Below are 20915 nucleotides of genomic sequence, written 5' to 3'. Positions count from 1 at the left end.
GGCAGGCTTTCCAGTGTTTCACACCAATCACTCACTCCACGATACCTTTGGTACGATTATACACCAGCCTAAGCACGGGACATTGAACTCACTGATCAGAGAGTCTCTGGTAGCCGCGCGGTGTTGCCCTGGCATGGCCGTCGCCACACCCGGGGACCATGACCTCTCGTTGTGAAAAACTGAAGGGACTCCTAGGATGAAATTGGGTCTGTGTATTTGTTTGCCCAACCACAGTGAGCTCCGGTATAGTACCTTTAAGTGTCGGTCACAGGTGCAGACGACGACAGGAGCGTCCGAGTGAATTTTCTTCTTTTGTCCTTCCGTGCAGTTGCCCAAGTCTGTCTGTGTTTCCTCCTCTGCCCCAGTCGAGCGCGTCTGTTTTCTTGTAGCGCGACCGAAAACTTAGCTTCCTTTGAGCGATAACTCGAGTTTAGATAGGCGACTCGTACGCAAAAGCTTTTCGAGCTCCGCCAGCGATGGAGCGGGTTTCCAGAACCGTGGATTCTTCCTTTACCTATGAAATGGTCTGTATTGCTTGACGAATACGTTATAGAATCATTCTTGTTTTGCACATCACTGCATTGTGGATATAAACACCGAACCACAAGTACGACAAGCTACATGTTTTAGTAATGTTCTTATACTCGCCCTGCAATACTTTTTTAACATGGCCTGAAAATGCTTGCTATTGGTAGTCGAGGTCTCTGAGAACAAGCGAGCCAAATAATATAGCGCAGCAGGAGGCAAAGAACTTACAAATAAATTTCGAAGACAGCTAGAAATCACTCGCCGTTTTTACGATGAATAATGCCATATAACCAAAATTTACTGTGTCGTATACCCAAAAGCACGTGGATATGGTCGCTGACCTGTTTGTGCAACAAAAGTTTCATAGTTACAGCGGTCGCCGCTGCATGTCACCACGTGACCGCACCATACTCTTACACCAGGTCACCCGTGATCACAATGAAAGCGAATCTTGTGTTCAGAAAAAAAAAACACCAGAAAAGAATGTGCTCAAGTTCCAGACGTTCAAGGTGGCAACTGTCAAGGTTGACAACACGCCCTTTGTTCGTGGTGCATGTATGTGCTCGTTGTTCGCAGTTGCCACCTTGAAGTTTACGCGCCCGTGGCGTGGTGAGTAAATTATGAAAATCGATGGGCGGGAAGCTTTAATAAATAGGCGCACAAAAACAAGCCTTTGCAAGCGTACGCGTAGTTGTGATGCTTACTGAGTGTGGGTTTTGTCGTTTGTTTCCATTGCTTCAAAGCGTATATAGCCCTTATGTGCCAGTTCCTGCGTTAAGGGGCGTCACTGTTGGGTAACCGATAGAGCGAACGCGGACCTAAGTGAGCAATCACAGACTCCTAGTTCATCCATTTTTGTTCTCGTTCACTTTGTTCCGTCCTCAGAGCTTGTATAGATCACGAACCATTAACCTATAACGTCTCTTTCTTTTTTTTTTTTCTCTGTCACGCGCCCTGGCCCCTAGGTCGGAGCTCGCGCGCATGCAGGGCTGGCACGTGGACTGTGGATGGCTTTTCTTGTCGTTAGGGGACTGTCAGCGTTCCCTTACAACAAGAGGGGAGCCGACTATAGTAAAGCCTGCAATTCACATAGTGGTGTGCATAGCACTCGAGCATTGTAAGTTTCGGGGACAGTATGTAACGAACGTTACATCGCTACTACTGCGGATAGTCAAAACTTCAAACACAGTTGACGTTGCCGCCGCAGCAAGTTGGGCTCAGAATGCACGTTACGCTGTATAGTAATCGCCGGTAATATCATTTGTGTGAACAGCCAGTGTGCGCACCTTCGAAAACTCTTCAGCCATCGGCGTACCTCGTTCACCTTGAGAGGAGTGGCACGCTTGGCCAAAAAGCGAATAATAGCCAAAGACAACAATTGCTCCAATTCACCAACTTCATTATTTCGAGGCTTTTTATTTATTGTTTTGGTGACAAGAACATGACATTTGTTTTCGCAGTGTGTTTCGGACCGTGAATGGGTCTTGTTCTTGGATCATCGAATCCCAATCTCGCGCCGTTTCCGGCAAGCTTTCTGAAATCGCAACTGCGACCCCTTTTGCACCAACAACACATTGAGATACTCCCAAATAGAGAGTTTTTGAATAAGGGCCCCTAAAGCAATTTGCGTATGAACACTTTGTGTTAAGGAGGAGTGAAGAGCTTTCGAGTGGGGTCTGTGACACTTTGGACACTCCCTCTATTCTAAGCTACTCTATAGTATTAGCCGAGAGCCGTCGTTTCAGTGGGTGCTGTCACGTTTTTCTGACGCAAGGCTTTTGGGTCAGGCTTTGGGGTACTCGCTAAATTTGAGAAATAGCGTCCGTGACGTAAAACCCCCAACGTGGCTTGGCTTTTACGCATGAGCATTGGCCTCGACGTTATTTCTTAGGGGCCCCTATTCGAAAACTCCCTAATATCACCTCTAAAGAGTCTTTGAACAGTGATTGTCAGTAATGCGCATCGACTGTCGTAGTTCCAAATTCGCGTCTAAAAAGGTTGTGCGCGCAGGATTACAGAACCTGGAACAGATCGGCCCGAACAATGTGCCTTCCTGTTCATACATTCAATCGCGCTTTGGGTTTTATTTTGTGGCTCCTAACTTTACACTTGATCCTTACGTAACTTCCGAGCACAAGTGTAATATGACCAAAGGAAACATATAAGAGTGTAGGAACACCACAGACATCTTGCTTCCCATGTCGGCGTTCACACCGCACGCAGCGCTGAATCGACCAATTACTGAAGTGACTGTTAGTCATATTTAATGAGCATATTTTGATTTTACTATACTTGAACACCCCCCTTAATCTGTTATATAACGAAAGCATAAGGAAACAGAGAGACGCGCGTGACACGCACTCTGCTAATATGCTGTAACCATAACACTTTAGCAAGCGTACTTGAACACGGAACGACGAGTCATGTGATGCTACCTCACGCTAAGCTATACTTGCGAGAGGTACCGAACATCAGAAACAAAGTACTGAGCTCTCAGTGCCACATCAACATATGGTAAACGCGCGCTATTACAACAGATGCCATGCGAACTTACTAATCTGACCAGATTTTAATATCAGTTTTCACGCTAAGTGGTACTGGCGAACGGCGATCGGTGCAATCATGATCGTGCTACTGTCCTCATTATTATTTCTGTCAGCAATATAAGGCCACAACATTTTAGACTTCAAGAACTACAGCCGAGATCTGACATCAAGGTGCGTGCCATTGGAGGAAATGCGGAATAATTTTGACTCATCCACAGTTGTTTGAGACTTTCGTAGACACTAGCGTGCGAGTGCTCTTTAATTCTCCCTTGTCGAAATGCTGCCGCTACGTGCACAATAGAAACCAGAACCTCGAGCCCAGCATGACAACGTCATAACCACTGAGCTATAGTGAAGGCAAATTGGCCAACAGATAACCGTTATCATCTAAAAAAATTAACATGTGCCCAAAAATCCACTTACACATATATTAAATAATTCACCAAGCAACTATGATCCCTTTACAAAAAAAAGTAGATGGTTGAACAACTTGTTGCATAATACGAAATCTAGCTATACATATTATGGACAGAGTAAAAAAAAAAAAAAAAGACTGCTTTCGAAGGCTAGGAAGGTGAAGGTAGTTTATATTGTTTTGTTCCTGCAATAACAAAACCAATTATTAGTCTAGCATCACCCTGTCGTCTCCTAGTGTTGCGTTCATTACGTTTGTAGCTTATTTTTATATTCAGTTCTTTGCTTAATTTCAGCCACTATTTATTTCTTGGCAACGGAACAGACTGACCAATAAGTAAGCACGCATTTAGGACATAAAGGGAACATTATTCGAAAAAGAAAAAATCAATGACCTGTTTCTCCCTTTCTCTCTCTCTCTATGTATACGTAATGATTGCATGGGACTCATTAAGACACACACCGATATAGCTGGCCGGATTAGACCTGTGAGAACAGTTAGAAATTCGCTAACAATAACTGTTCTCGTGAGAGCTTCTTGTGTTAACGGGGCGCTGATTATTGAAAATATTCCTTATCCACCTGCCGTTTAGCAAACTGGGCCAGCATTACTACTTAATTTTTGGGTGAGTTGCTTCATATATATATATATATATATATATATATATATATATATATATATATATATATATATATATATATATATATATATATATATATATATATAACGTAACATAGAGGCACCACCACACACACAAGCTCTGCGTGTGGTGTCTTTTGCGTGGTCTTATATTTAAAGCTGTTAAATGATGTTTATTTGTTAAATGTTGCTTGAAACAGTGCTCCTTGTGCGGCTTAATCTGGTTGTGGCACTCTGTCAGGCATTAAACCTTTTTGCTGCCAACCGTAGCCACTTACCTTACAAGTACATCCATGGACAAAAGTATAGGGACCATTGCCATTCGTGTACAGTTTTTCTGTCTGTGCCGTCTAGTGGCGAACGGTCTCGTGTTGAAAGCATTTCTTTAACGAATTTGGTCAGAGCAATATCTTGGACAGCAAAGGGTTCGTCACTGTATGGCGCAGATGGCAAAAGTATGCAGACACTAATGGTCCGTGCAATTTAGCTTACAGGTGTACTTGTGTATGACCAACGTTATATGCTGTAACTGAACGAATGAAAAAAAAAAGACGTTGTTACATCACAAACAAGGAGGATTAAAGAAAAAAGTGCTGGAGTGGAAGCTCTTGCAATGCCTTGCCAGCAGAAGTGAAGCCAGCTTTTGCCACTGCCAAGATGGCGGAAACAGGCTCTTTTCTGGTAGTGCCCACGCGAAGATCAAGTGGCTTTGATATGTTGATGTGAATGCTACGCTAGCTCTGTATTAAAAGATAGTTGTTATAACACACAGAAACGAGTATGGGTGACTGAATCTCCAAAGAGCTTTGCCTCCAATTAGAGGTTTACTAAGGAAAATCAGTAACACTAAGACGCACTTGGAACACTACGTAAGCTGAAAAAGTTTCCACATTAAACTTGTTGGGCGTGCGAGGGAAACGCTCCGTTCTTATTTGCTGAACGGTGATACTTTATCATTTTCCTAGTAAGACGACCACCGCAGCCGCCATCTTGCCAGAGGCAAGGCTTCACTCCTGGGCAATCATTTCCACTCCAGCAATCCTCCTTGATTACAAGTCGCTATGTACCCATCCTCATCCAAGCCAGATTTCGACAGGGAGTCACAGTTGCCTCGTTTAAGGAACCCTCCACCATAGGCGCGGGGAAATCAACTAACTATGCCTCGCACTGCGCATTGACGGCAGCGGGTGCAGCACGGTGCGGTCGAACGGGTGCTGCACGGGGACGGGAAACAGGCAGGACAGATCAGCGGGGTGTATGCACCACGGCTTTATCCACCTATGCGGCCCGATGTAGGGGAAGATGGCGGCCTCGGACAGGCGGCCCAGCGCCTCGACGACGCCCATCTTCTCGGCCGCGTCGCCCTGAAGCGCCTGGTCACCCGCCGCCATGGAGGCATCGGGTCGCCAGCCATGGCCTCCCCCGTGCTGCTGACGCAGCATGGGAGGCATGGCGGCTCCTCCGACAGCGGGCAGCAGCCTCCGTCCGGCCATGTACATCCGCGTTGGCTGCAGGGGCGAGGCGGCCGGGCCGAGCTTTTTGTTGTAGTGGAACCGGGGCAGCCGTCCGCTGCGAGCCAGGGCCGCCAGGTTGCGCTTGTCCGCCGTCGGCGGCAGTCGCCCCGGCTGCTGCGGGCCGGCACCGCCCAGGTCCGCACCGCCATCTTCGTCGCCTCCCGAAGTCTCCATCAGGACACCGCTGGACGCGTACTCGGGCTCTTCGTCCGCCCATGACGTGCCTCCCTGCGCCGGCAAAGAATGCGGGCAAGCGGTGCAGTGAAACAAACTAAAATACTAAAGAGAATGCATTATCAAGCGAGAAAATGTGGCCATCCACCTCGGTTGCGTCTACGCAAGCAATGCAAAAAATCATTCACAATCGCGTGGTAAATCATCAAATAACTGCGGAATTATCATTATGTCATTGTCAAGCCACTACGACGTCACATTACGTGACCTCAATTGATTGATATGTGGGGTTTAACGTCCCAAAACCACCACGTGTATATGAGAGACGCCGTAGGGGAGGGATCCGTTAGTTTCGACCACCTGGGGTCAAAACTTACGGTTAGTATTTTATTCTTTAACGTGCATCCAAATCTGAGCACACGGGCCTACATCGTTTTCGACTTCATCAAAAATGCAGCTACCGCCACCGGGATTACATTACGTGACGTCTCATTATGACTATTTGCATGATATCGCTTGGCCATAGGTGGGCGATCCCGGAGGCAGTACTGATTCCGAAGGAGAGAGGGAGAAAGAATAAGGTTGAGTGAAGGGTAGGGAGGTTAACTAGAAGAAAATATCCGGTTTGCTACCCTAGACTGGGGAAAAGGAAATGTGCATGAAAAGGTAAGGAGGGAGAAAGGAGCAAAAGAGATGGTTAAAGAAATGAAAATAGAACACGCGCACGCACTCAAGCATGGGAGTGTCACAGTAATTTTGTGAGTCCGGTACTTCAGCAGCGCCTTCGTCGATTTTTCGAACAGCGCTGGGCTTTTCGACACGGTGCCGCTACTTCTCCCGATAAAGACAGAGGGCGCTTGGCTACGGGAAGCTGCGCGCCCACTCTCTCCGTGGGGAGAGGACACGGCGCTGCGTCAGAAAGCCATGCGCTGACACGCTGCAACGGATACGCGTGGTCCAGCCTTAATGCTGAAAACAAGGTAGTTCCCCCACCAGCGGTAAGTGGTAGATATAAATAGCTTGCCGTTTGAACGTTAAAGGAAGTGCTCTTTCGTGGCTCAGTGGCTAACGCCTCGCATTCACAATTCAGAGGTCGGACGTTCGATTTCGCGCGCCGCAGTCTTTTCCTGGATTGTTTTTCTTTCTTGCGTTTTCACATATATTGATACGTATACATATGCGGTGAATTGCATCGACGTTGGCGGCGAAATCCAGCCGAGAGTGTCCATATTATTACGAGGCAGTGGGCATGGCTCTACCGTCGTGGACAACAGTTCGATGAAAAAGAAGTGGACTCGCCGCGCGAGAGACTGGCAGCTCTGAAGCGTCACTTTGGCATGTAAATATAGGAAATACGCTCATTTCTCTCTTCCGTGTGTTTGCGAGCTCCGTAACAAATTGGTGGAGGTGCTGGGTAACGAAGCGCCATACAACGGAGCTCCGCAGTGGTCGTCAAATCGGAGTTTCCGTGATGGAACACGGGACTGATCCCACGGCCACCTCTCCATCGGCCTCGGCGACGCCCGCACCATCCACGGCAACGCCTCCACTGGCCCCACCCCCACCCACGTACGTGCTGACGCATCCGAAGCATCCTGGAACGTTCTGCGGTACGGACCAAGTTGATGTCGACGACTGGATAGCCGACTACGAACGCACCAGTGCTCTCAACCGGTATGATCCGACTCTTATGCTGGCCAATGTGCTGTTTTACCTGAAAGGCACGGCCAAAGTCTGGTACGAGAACCATGAGGAGGAGATCGGCAGTTGGGACACCTTCAAGGAAAAGCTTCGCGACTTATTTGGGAAGCCCATCGGTCGAAAGGCGGCTGCAAAGAAGGAGTTGTCTATACGTGCTCAGACGTCCACAGAGCCGTATATCTCATATATACAGGACGTGCTGGCTCTATGTCGTAAAGTTGACAACGACATGTCGGAGTCTGACAAGGTTGGCCACGTCCTCAAGGGCATAGCGGACGACGCGTTCAACCTGCTAATGTGCCGGAACTGTGCGACCGTCGACGAAATTATTGAGGAATGCCGGCGTTTTGAACTGGCCAAAAGCAGGCGGATTTCAAGATCATTTACTCGACTGCCGAACACCGCAGCGACGTCCTCCTGCGAAGATGGACTGTCCTCCCATCGGCAGTCTTCACCAGCGTCTGAAATTACGCGAATTGTCCGGCGGGAAATCGAAGCAATTACACCTACTCTTCCCGCCAACGGCCACGTCGATTTGCAAGTACCTCAGGTTTGCTTGGTACAGTCGATTGTGCGGGAAGAACTGAGCAATTTGGGCTTCGATGTCTGCGCCGTTGCTCAGTCTCGACCAATTGGCTTCCGTTCAAGGTCGCCGCCTCGCCCCAGGTCACCACCCCAAGAAAGGTCTTATCCACGCTCTCGCAATCCGGCCGAATGGAGAACTGCGGATGATCGGCCGATCTGCTTTAACTGCCGCCGCATAGGTCACGTCGCACGGTATTGCCACAACCATTGGTCTTCGTCCCGAAACCAGTATAACACTGCTCGCCGCACCGATAGCTACCGTCGTTTCCAACCTCCTGAGCCGATCGCCGACAACTACCGCCGGCCTCTGCCCGTCGATTCCTACGCCTGCGATGCCCCTGATACGCAGCACAGCCGCTCACCGTCGCCTCGACGTCACCAGTCTCGTTCGCCGCCAGGACGTCGCCCGTCGTCCCCTTCTCCTCTACGACGACGCCCGACCTCCCCGCTCAATTCTCACCAGGGAAACTAAGCGGTGCAGCTCTTGGAGGTGAAGCTGCATCCTCGGTACCGACCTCAAATCCTCTCCTTGTACTGCCGACACGACGAAATTTGATCGACGTCGACGTTGACGGCCTGACTGTTTCTGCACTTGTTGACACTGGGGCGCATATTTCTGTGATGAGTGCCCGACTTCGTCGCCGCCTGAAGAAAGTGCTCACACCGGCTGCCCCTGGCGTTATTCGTGTCGCCGACGGAAGAAGTCTTGCCATCACAGGAATGTGCACAGCACGCATCACTATCGCCGATCACCCCACATCTGTTCTCTTTGCAGTTATTGAGCAGTGCCCAAATGACCTAATTCTTGGTTTAGATTTCTTGTCCACCCATGCTGCTCTCATCGACTGTGCAACCGGCGTTCTTCAACTTGAACTGCCTCGACTTGGACCTGTGCCGTCCTCACCGTCACACCGCTTGTGCGCTGTTGATTATGTTCGGCTGTCACCGCAAGCCACCACGTGTGTTGCCTTAACGATATCACCAGCTCTTCCTGACGGTGACTACATAGTGTCTCCATTGGTGGATGTGCTCTTGGCTCGAAGTGTTGCTGTGCCGCATACAATCGTGACTATTGTGGACAACTACGTTCAGCTTCCGCTCCTTAACTTCAGTAGTTCGACCCAAGTTCTCCCGCAAGGCATTTCGTTAGCCCACGTTTCCCCACTTGATGCATGTAGCATCGTGGCATTGGACCCTGAAGACTGTTCGTCCCATACTGCAGCCAGCCGAGCAAACGCACCTAGCGACGAAATCACGATGATGATCGCCCCTGATCTTCTGCCCTGTCAGTTGGCGCAACTTCACCACGTTCTGACTACCTACCGAGATATTTTCGACTTCGATGACCGCCCTTTAGGTCAAACGTCCTTCGTGCGTCATCAAATACATACCGGCGATGCTAATCCTGTTAGACGGCGACCGTATCGTGTTTCCCAGTCCGAACGCCAGGTCATACAACGAGAAGTCGAGAAAATGCTCTCCAAAGGAGTCATAGAGGCCTCTTCAAGTCCATGGGCGTCACCTGTTGTTTTAGTGAAAAAGAAGGATGGCAGCTGGAGATTTTGCGTTGACTACCGTGCCTTGAACAAGATAACCCGCAAAGACGTATATCCGCTGCCACGAATCGACGACGCCCTTGATTGCCTTCATGGCGCGCGATACTTCTCATCTATTGATCTGCGTTCGGGCTACTGGCAAATTTCTGTCGACGACTTAGACCGAGAAAAGACTGCCTTCATCACACCGGACGGCCTTTATCAGTTCAAGGTTATGCCTTTTGGGCTGTGCAACGCCCCGGCAACGTTCGAACGCATGATGGACTCTCTTCTTCGTGGTTATAAATGGTCCATCTGTCTTTGCTACCTCGACGATGTGATTGTTTTTTCCCCAACATTTGAAACTCACTTAACTCGTTTGTCGACCATTTTAGCCGTTTTTCGTCGAGCAGGACTCCAGCTGAACTCGAAAAAGTGCAATTTCGGCCGACAACAAATCACGATCCTTGGTCATCTTGTAAGTGCTGCTGGCGTCCAACCTGACCCTGACAAGATTAGCGCTGTCAAGAATTTCCCTCTGCCTTCTTCAACCAAAGATGTTCGGAGTTTTGTGGGCTTATGCTCGTACTTCCGCCGCTTTATACGCGATTTCGCTACAATTGCACGACCACTAACTGATCTTCTCAAAAAGAACGTGCCCTTCTCGTGGGGCCAAGACCAAGCAGCTGCGTTTTCCACGCTGATCGACCTGCTCATTTCACCACCAATACTGGCTCACTTTGACCCGTCTGCGACGACTGAAGTACGCACAGACGCCAGTGCTCACGGAATCGGCGCCGTCCTCGCTCAACACCAGGGAGGCCAAACGCGTGTTATTGCGTATGCCAGCCGCCTTCTCTCCACATCTGAGCGAAACTATTCGATAACAGAGCGCGAGTGTCTTGCGTTGGTCTGGGCTGTAGCGAAATTTCGCCCCTACTTGTATGGCCGCGAGTTTTCAGTTATTACGGACCACCACGCTCTGTGTTGGCTGTCGTCGCTCAAGGACCCAACTGGCCGCCTAGGTCGCTGGGCTCTACGTCTCCAGGAGTATAACTTCGACGTAATTTATAAGTCGGGCAGGTTGCACCAAGATGCTGATTGTCTCTCGCGTTATCCGGTGGACCCTACTAGCCTCGCTGTCCATGAAGGCGATTCTTGTGTGCTCGCCATATCTGATTTGCACGACATCGGCACAGAGCAGCGCCGGGACGCAACCCTCAAGAAGGTCATTCAGCGAGTATCTTCAGGACATTCCGACCCTTCTCTCCGTCAATATGTCCTTCGCAACGACATTCTGTATCGTCGCAACATGAAGTCTGATGGCCCGGAATATTTGTTAGTTATTCCCCAACACATGCGTGCCACTATTCTTCAACATCTGCATGACGCACCGACGGCGGGACACCTGGGTTTTTCACGCACCTATCACCGCGTGCGGCAACGGTTCTTTTGGCCTGGCATGTATAAATTTGTGCGCCGTTATGTCGCTGCTTGCGAGCGCTGCCAGCGTCGGAAACGTCCTGCTCTCCGTCCGGCTGGCCTGCTCCAACCTATCGACATTCCCCCGGAACCATTCTTCCGCATCGGCCTCGACTTGCTCGGACCTTTCCCGACGTCCGTGTCAGGCAACAAGTGGATCGCTGTCGCAACCGACTATGCGACCAGATACGCGATAACTCGTGCATTGCCAACTAGCTGCGCTACAGACGTCGCAGACTTTCTCCTAAATGACGTCATTCTGCGGCATGGAGCTCCGCGCCAGCTTTTGACGGATCGGGGCCGCTGCTTCCTCGCAAAAGTTATCGACGAAATCCTCCGGAGCTGCTCTACCGAACATCACCTTACTACTGCCTACCATCCCCAGACTAACGGTCTCACGGAGCGTCTCAACCGAACTCTTACAGACATGTTGTCTATGTACGTCTCTGCTGACCACCGTGACTGGGACGCAATGCTCCCCTACGTTACATTTGCATATAATTCGTCAAGACATGACACCGCCGGCTACTCTCCATTCTTTCTTTTGTACGGCTGCAACCCTGCGTTGCCATTCGACACACTCCTTCCTTCTGCTACTATCCAACCAACGGTCTATGCGCAGGACGCTGCTTCTCGAGCCCGCGTCGCTCGCCAAATCGCGCACACTCGGCTCAGTGCTTCTCAGGCCGCACAAAAAGTCCGCTACGATGACTCGCACCGCGACGTTGACTACCCTGATGACTCTCTTGTCCTACTCTGGACGCCGTATCGACGTGAAGGTTTGTGCGAGAAGCTCCTCCCACGATACACAGGACCCTACAAAGTTCTCCGCAAGGTCACCGACGTCGACTACCTCATCACTCCCGTTCAACCGCACTCATCCTCTGCTACACCATCTACTGATGTTGTTCATGTGTCGCGCCTAAAGCCCTACTATACTGCCAGTCCTGATTGACTTAGGGGCGCCGTGACGGCGCTTTGTTCGCCGGGGGTGATATTACGAGGCAGTGGGCATGGCTCTACCGTCGTGGACAACAGTTCGATGAAAAAGAAGTGGACTCGCCGCGCGAGAGACTGGCAGCTCTGAAGCGTCACTTTGGCATGTAAATATAGGAAATACGCTCATTTCTCTCTTCCGTGTGTTTGCGAGCTCCGTAACAATATAATTAACGAAGCGAGATGAAATAGCGCTTGTCTCTGTCCCCTCACTTCACCCTTGTTTATTGTTTCATTCTGTTAATGTTGAAGAGCACCAGGTTGGGTTAGTTGGTTAATGTTCATTCTTAAAAAAATTAACTGCGATAATACAAGCAAGGACACACAAAAAAAGTAGAGGACAGCATGTGCGCATTTAAGTAAAGTAAGTTGACTAAAGGACAGCACAAACAAATAACACTCGCTTATTTAAATGTCTGAGGCTCCCTTATGCTTACGCTTCGTTTCACGAGCTGTCTTGTGATAATTGTTGCACACCTACACCAGTTTCCAACCAGAATATTAGCAGCAATTCCTTAGTTTTTACGGTAAGAAGGCACTAAATTCGAGCGATCCACAAAATCGGAAAGGAAGAAGGAAGAGCTGTAAATTTATGGATCGTATTCTGACACTCTGAATGCCACGAGCAGCGAACCCCGAGAAAGTTTCAATTTTCCCGAAAGAAAAAGAAAACACATCTCGGCGTTAGCGCGGCACACGAGAAAGTGTCCGGCCTTTACGTCGAGTGGATCCCAGAAACCTCATAGTTGTAACGTGCGCCCCTGTCTGTTGAACAGGCGCCCTGTCGTAAAGGTTGTCGCACTGGCGAGTGAACCGATGATAAAGGAGAATCCACCCACATGAAAATGAACGCAATTTGTGGTCTCGCATTTCTATGCGTTCTTATCGTCAGTACCCACCGACGCAGGCTAATGCCTTCAAGGAAATATGGGGGGGGGGGGGGGGGGGCTACATATATGCCGATACCACCAACCCATCAATGCACGAAGGTAGTAGGAAGAAGTTGGTGTAAGTCTTTTCTTGTGGTGGTCATATAAAGGATTTCAATTTCGTGGTCGAGGAGCTCTGGCGCGAACGTCGTAAAGCTTCGCAAAACCTATTCCGGTCGAGTTGCCCGTGAAGGCAAGGTGCGAGAAATCCCGCCCGGCCAGACAGTCCCTGCAGAACCATTGATATAGGCTTCGGCTTTTCGGCTTCTTAGCTGCTCGCATGTTCAATTGACTTTAGTTCCCGGAAGTGAAGAAGTAACATTTGTCGCTATTCCGCGCTCGTTCAGCTTAAAAAAAAAACCTCAATCGCGCAAACTCCGCTAGTGCCCCTTTGTGCGACGGGAAGAAAGAACTTGCTGTGAAAGGTAAAAGGGTTCGTGTAACTCTGACGCTGTTCCATGGCTTGCCGTCGTAACAAATGAAGGATGTCGCGTGGGCACAAACTCCGGCCTGATGATGAGGCAGAAAATGAGCGTTAATTCGGCGGACAATGTGTGCCGGGATAACAGAGGTGAGAAGATTGTATCCTTGTCTGAGTGTATCTTTGAACAGTCACAGACGGTTGCAGATGGGTTACAGAGAGACGATTACAGATATAGACACGATGGGTTTACGGAACATGGGCTTCCCGATCGAGATTAACTTTCAAAGAATATTCGTCACGGCAAGCAGCAAACACTCGTTGTTAGTCTGATAACTAGTTCATGACGAAGGTCTGATATTGCTAGTAGTGACAATGGTACAAGTGGTTTTGTGGTGTGGGTGGAATTCAACCATGATATACAGCTTCACACTACTGTTTACTGGGTTTTTGGTCTGGCTTAAACAAGAGCCTTAAGCTGAAGAAATCATTTCGATCTCTCCACCCCCACCACCATTTGATTGATATGTGGGGTTGAACGTCCCAAAACCACCACATGGTTATGAGAGACGCCGTAGAGGAGGGCTCCGGAAATTTTAACCACCCGGTGTTCCCGTTATCATTTACGTATAATATGTAATGGTAACTTGTGATTCCTAACCACAACCTCATAAATAAACAAAGCTAATGAACACGGTACATTGGTAGATCCGTCCTAACGAAAATGGCCAATTTCACGGCATTTTGTCATGTGCTGTTGTTCTTTCAAACACAATATAACGTCAGTCAAACATTGTTTGAGAGACTACACGTTTGTCGGAAGCCGCAGAAGCTTCGGGTAAACAGTAGTACACGTAAGGGAAATCTTAAGCGCAACCCTCGTAAGCATTATTCATCAGTGACCATTGTTATTCTTGGGGACCTGTAGATAATTATGATTCCGAGACTGTATGCTTTCTGCTATTGAAGTACACCATAATGGAAGATACTACAAAATTGGACATTTACACAAGAGGGGACATTGTAGTTTACACCATTAACTGTAGGGTAATATTGTTTCTAGCACCGTGGGTATAAAGACTATACGCTTGCAGCAGAGTGCGCTCTTAATACTGGTAATTAATTCCTAGAGCAGCCTTCTTTATTTTACGTGGCTTCCTGTTTGGCAAGAAAACGACATCCGCGAACGCAAAACTGAGCTCATTATATTCGGTTGTTACACCACTGGCATCGGCCTCAACCACTACGATTATGTACGAGTGAAAGCTTTTGCCGACATCCCCGCCCGTGTCCAATTACCATACTTCGACAAAGCTTTTTTTAACCGCTCTTCTTGGCACAGAAGATACCGTGCTCCGCAAGACACATGCACTCTTATCATAAGGACAGTTCCGTGCTGCGAGAAGCTTATGAAAAGAATGAGATGAGGAGTTCGCTTGAAATTAAACTACCCAACACTTAAGAGTCCATCCACACGACAGGAACAATTGAGTCCCTGGGACAATAACTGGGAGTCACCGTTGTTCTCGGAACCACCACTTTAAATGACAAAGCACTTCTTATCTCAAGAATACTCGCTTCGAGTTGTCCGATTATGTGACGTTTGTGAGCGTATCTCTCTCACTGTCTACGCCTTACCATCTGTTTTCCTTTCAAGTTTCAAGTTTGAAGTGTATTTCCATAAGTGCAAAGCATGCGTGAAGAATGTATGGGACTTCCGGCGTTTCCAAGAAATCGGGGCAATGATAGTTTCGGGTCGCGAAAGCAGGAACATGGAACACTGAGTGAAGAGTGGTTATGATAATTTTCAGTATAATCGAACGAACATCATCCAGCAGCATTTTAAACGAACTTCATGGGCGCTTCGAACGACCTATAACTGTACAACGATCTCCTCCAAATGGTTGCACGCTCTTGACAAAATCTGGTGAAAAACATGTTTATCGTTGTGTAACTTCATATCTTCTTCAAATGCGAAGGTGATTTTGAAGATCTTCCCGTCTTGTCTAATATTACGTACAAGTGTACCAAAGAGATAGCAATTCGAGCTATGCTCGAATCGCACGAATCTCTTTGTGTGCTTTGTGGAGTGCGAAGGTGGTGAGCGCCACTACGCTCTTGCAGTGAACGGACACAGCAGACGCGGTCAAAACAAACCAAACAAACATTTATTTAACTACTTTTTAATAGACCATATCGCCAGCCGAATTATGATACATCAATCGTGATAACACGCTGAACAACCTTACACAATATTACACAAGTGACAAAACTCAACAACATGACAAACAAGGCGTTGTCGCTAACGCCTGCGCTCACAGCACTACCCGATTTGGACAGTGTGCTTTTGATTCACCCAGACGCAAGCGACCTGGGCTTAGGAGCGTGGAGATTCCCTCCGACCGATTGCGTTCGCGAGCGGTTCGTTGACGCCGGCGGAGAGGAACTGTACTCGGTAACCGAGAAAGAGTGTCTCGCGATAGTTTGCACTCTCCGAAAGTTCGACTTTTACATCGACGGAGTTGCGTTTGTGTTTGAAACGGACCACATGGCACACACATAGTTGAGGCGCTTGAACGAACCAAGTGGCCGCCTAACGCGTTGGGCATGGCTGCTGCAGCGTTACGACTTCACCGTTCGCTACCGCAAGGGTAAGAACAATGGCACAGACGACGCACTATCACGTGCTTCAGTCCGACACGAGGCAAGTCACCTGACTACCCCAGAACCAACTGAGAGCGAGACACTCGCGCTAACGGAAACAGTGGAACAAACGTTGATATGATAATATGTGGGTTTAACGTCCCAAGACCACCATATGATTATGAGAGACGCCATAGTGGCGGGTTCCGGAAAAGTCGACCACCTGGGGTTCTTTAACGTGTAACGTGCACCCAAATCTGAGCACACGGGCCTACAACATTTCCGCCTCCATCGGAAATGCAGGCGCCATAGCCGGCATTCGAACCCGCGACCTGCGGGTCAGTAGCCAAGTACCTTAGCCACTAGACCACCGCGGCAGGGAAGAAACGGTAGTTCAAGGCAAAAGTGTGAACCACGTAGAGGCTGTGGTTAGCGCCGGGATTGTTTTCAGCAGAAGGGAGCTGTTAGAAGCTCAGCAGAAAGATCCATTTTGTCGAAAGGTGTTCGACGGGCTCCGGGAGGCGGGTCGTAGTGAGGCCACTACGTACATGGGGGCAGCTGGTATTGCTGTTGGTGCGGAGCGCGTGGCAACAGCTGGTAGTTCTGTGAGCGCAATCTGCTGGATTCTGACAGCGTCCCGCTGAAGTACATCCCATCCGACGATGACACAAGTGAGTCATTTAAAGTCGTGATACGGCACACGATGAGAGCAACACTTCTTCGCTACTTTCATGACTCGTGCATTGCTGGGCATGCGAGTGGCCCTATAAGACTTACGCTAAGTTGGGTCGACTCGCTACGTGGCCAGGCATGAAGCGGGATGTAATTCGCTACGCTAGTTCATGTGGCATGTGCCAGAGCGTCAAGCTACGAGGCGGACGTCTGCCCGGCCTCGTGCAGCCGATTAAGAGACAGACTATACCTGGCAAATCGCGGCATGTGACGTAATGGGCCCGTACCCCACAACTCCTAGCAGAAACAGGCTCATGCTGGTGTTCACGGATCACTTCGCCAAATGGGTAGAACTTGTCCCCCTTATAGGAAGTTGAAAGCTCTTCGGCTGGTGGCGTTTGGCGCGAATGGTTTTCTCTCGCAGTTGGACCCCGGTGCGCGGCACCGCGGGCCACCTGCCGGGGGCCATTGTGGTGAGTCAGGCGTTAGCGACAATGCCTTGTTTGACATGTTGTGGAGCGTTGTCACATGTGTAATATTGTGCAAGGTTGTTTAGCGTGTTGATCACGATTGATGTATAAGGATTCGGCTGACGATATCGTCGATCAAGAAGTAGTTTAATAAATATGTGTTGTTTGGTTTGTTCCGACCACGTCTGCTGCGTCCGTTCACTCTGAGAGCGCGGTGGCGCTCACCACGTTTACACCCCACAGCTTTGTGGTTTACTTCACTTCCGTAACGGCAATCTGTGACGTCTTTTCACAGAAGTGACCACTGCTGTCATTTTCTGTGCGTTTAAAAATCTTGAGAAATGACTGCAAATCTATTCTCATATTTTGTTTTCTTCTAGTTTTTCAACTCCGTGTTCAATGGTGAGTGCAATACCGCTTCATGTTAGAAGTTCGCATACTTACAGAAAAATAAGACGTACGCTGAGAGCTACACCCGCCTGTATTATATGAATTATGCTCTGCAACGCTTTTTTACCACGATAAGAAATGGTCAGCACAACGCTTTAGAGTGCTACAACTACACTATGTAATTACATTCACGGGCTAATTAATTATCGCACAGAAGGGAACCACGCGTTCAACGAAGAATAAATGCTTTGTTTGCCTTCTAATCGTGCACATCTTTAGCGTCATTTCCGTGACAAAAATACGTCACTGAAGTCTTGGTGGACCCCGGCATGAAAGACACTTCAATTTAAAAAAAAAAAAAGGAGCTCAACGTCATGACACATGCTGATGCATGGACGTAGATTTTTGCCTCCTTGTCATTTCCACTCTGTGACTTTCAGCATGCTCGCTGGTATGAAAAGAGAGAAATAGCGCTTACAGCGTGTGACTAAACTCTGTGTATCCTGTCGTACTTGACGGATTCAAAAAATTTGCGGTGTTTTATTTGGGAGGCAAGAGTGGTTTTTCGCGTAATTCTATAATTGCTTGTAAAGGAATGACGAATTTCTTCAAGTGCATTACTAAAACCACTCAGTGGCGCTTTTATGTGATTGCAGTGCTTTGACTAAGACTGGCGTTCCCAGAACTGTTCGAGAAATATGATCTTGAAGTTTATCATGTGCCGGACGAGGAATCTGGCCGTTGACGCAAAGATATAAACCGTTTCTATATCGTGCACTCGTGTACTTTCAAAGTCGGTCCCACAACAACACTTTCCTAATCCTTTTTCCAGCACATTTCAGTATTCACCAAGCTTATGTTCTGTTGTTAAAGCTCGCCCCGCCGCGGTGGTCTAGTGGCTAAGGTTCTCGGCTGTTGACCCTCAGGTCATGGGATCAAATCCCGGCTGCGGCGACTGCATTTCCGATGGAGGCGGAAATGCTGTAGGCCCGAGTGCTCAGATTTGGGTGCGGGTTAAAGAACCCCAGGTGGTCGAAATTTCCGAAGCCCTCCACTACGGCGTCTCTCATAATCATATGGTGGTTTTGCGACGTCGAACCCCAGATATCAATCAATCAATCCGTTGTGAAAGCTCGAGTGGTCGTTCACAAGAAGTAATTCCTAAACGAAGGTGACATGTTTCTCCAACTCGCCCTCTCACTCTAAATCGTGACTCTGGGCACTGGCCAGCGCGCACGTCAGAAAACCTTTATGATTACATAATTTTTCTACGCTTCTTTTGCGCAATAAACTGCACAGGCAGATGAGTGCGGGTGTTCCGCGATTTCATATGACTACTTCTGCTGCATACAAAGGTGTCCACATGTTTCATATGACGGCTGTTAACGTGATTTTATATAACTAGTTCTGCTATTTATTTAAATGTTGAACATGTTACATATATGCATAGTGGGCCTTCCAGCCCACCCCACAGTATTCACATGAAAACACGGAACATTTCGCCCTAACCTGAATACGGTGTGATCCTATTACATTATGAAATAATGTGTGACTGTATTTGTTATTTGTTTGTAACCATTGCATGCATGATTAGTTGTTACGTTTGTTTGTGTTTGAAGAATGACACTTAATACAGAACAATGAACGCTTTGTGATTCCTGTTTTATCAAGACATAATAAAATACTGTTCGGCATCACTCAATGTTCCTCTGTGTACTGTAATGCACTAGTGACTGTTTAAATATTTCAGAACTGACTTTCCTAGTCACTAGTCCGGGACTTAGCCAGCCACATTTTTGGGCCGTGACGCATAGGCAACCTTTGTCGTGAATAACGGGCTATGGTTTATAAACTTCCGTCCCGACATGCTGTGAGTATAAAAACATTCTGGTGCACAACTCGGCTCTCGCATTTCAGACTAACGACAAAACGGTTATTGCGCTTTTCCTACCACGTAATGGTCACCCTTACATTCCGCCTCGTCCTATTCTCTTTCCTTTTTGAACATATTTTTTTGGAAGCAAGACAAGACTACAATTCCTTCAAGGTACGACCGTTAAACACCCGAAACTAGATTAATGTAGCTTTTGTTGTGTGTGTGCTTGCCGAGCTAGTCATAAAACGAAACTCCGTGAGAATCTGGGCAGAATAGCCTCTGGAACGATGAACGTGACAGCCTCAGCTATGGTGGCTTCTCCGATTTCACTGGGTGCTATTACGAATGCTGTATTCGCGTACATTACACGGAAGAAATTGGTGGTTTACAGTTTACTTAATTTGGCAATCACACCAGAATCAGTTGAATCAATTAAAGAAAATTGTTTGTTAGCTGCGTGACAAAATCTACGTGGCATCAATATAAAAGCGTAATGACGCAAATGATATAAAATTGAGTTCTCATGCTTATCAGCTACTTCATCAGAAAGTTTAAAGCACTTCAAACCTATTGCCAGTCAGTTTACGTCGCAGCAGCAAAAACAAAACAAAGCAAAACAAAGTTCATGGTGTGTTACCACTTTGATCAGTCAACGTCATAGCCCTTTTTTGCCACCAATACGCGGGTTCACCATTATTCGCACTCTAATAAGATAACTTTCGGCGCGCGAGGTATATATAACCTTGCGCATCCTGAGAATGAAGCGTCTACAGTTGCCCGCCTCTTCCTAATTAAGAATACAGCTATACAGGGCATAACGAGGAGCAATCACAGCAATGTCGTGTAAACGTTCTAAGAATACATATGGAACCAACTTTCTCGAATAACGCTAAGCGCCAAACTTTTGTAGAGTCTCAGGTAAATTTTTGTAAGGTACAGTTTAATCACACGCAAACTTACCTTCAATTTCCCTCGTCAGTGGATTCCGTACTTGCCAAAAGCTGCGCAACTATAGTGTTGTCGTTTTTTAGCTGACTTCCGCTGTTTATGCGGGAGTACGCGCCGCGAGAACTTGGGTGGATCGTTGTTACCTACCTTTTGCCGTTTAGGTGCTTGTATCATCCCTCAGGGTGGTCTACCACGTGCAGAGACAAGAAAAAAACGAAGAAAGCGTAATCCCGAAGAAACCAGGCGTGGTGCCAAAACGAAGCTCTTTTAGGCTTAACGCCCAAGCAGCCGAATGATGGCGCACTTAAAATTACGGTGTAAAACTTCCGTGCAGTTGTGTTATCGGTGCGAGAAATCTCAGAAGTTAGCGATGAATTCTTACACGAAGTGTTGTAAGAAATGAAAAGAAAACAAAAAAACGGGTCGTCATAAACGCGCTTCGCAATTTTTG

The 20915-nt window shown here is 48.0% G+C and overlaps 1 protein-coding gene across 3 annotated transcripts in view; it reads right to left on the bottom strand.

Annotated features, from left to right (window-relative positions):
• Positions 1-20915, bottom strand: part of LOC119161504 (uncharacterized) — a 212988-nt gene that overhangs the window by 9829 nt on the left and 182244 nt on the right. For 2 of the 3 annotated variants that reach the window (XM_075889433.1, XM_075889435.1), the window contains one exon: positions 5392-5870. In XM_075889433.1, coding sequence (XP_075745548.1) covers positions 5392-5870 — 479 coding nt within the window. The remainder of the gene's footprint in view (positions 1-5391; positions 5871-20915) is intronic. The other variant, XM_075889434.1, reaches the window with a different exon arrangement.

Source organism: Rhipicephalus microplus, chromosome 3 (genome assembly GCF_043290135.1).
Source record: "Rhipicephalus microplus isolate Deutch F79 chromosome 3, USDA_Rmic, whole genome shotgun sequence".
In the NCBI taxonomy this organism is placed as follows: domain Eukaryota; kingdom Metazoa; phylum Arthropoda; class Arachnida; order Ixodida; family Ixodidae; genus Rhipicephalus; species Rhipicephalus microplus.
This window is presented reverse-complemented; position numbering and strand designations above follow the sequence as displayed.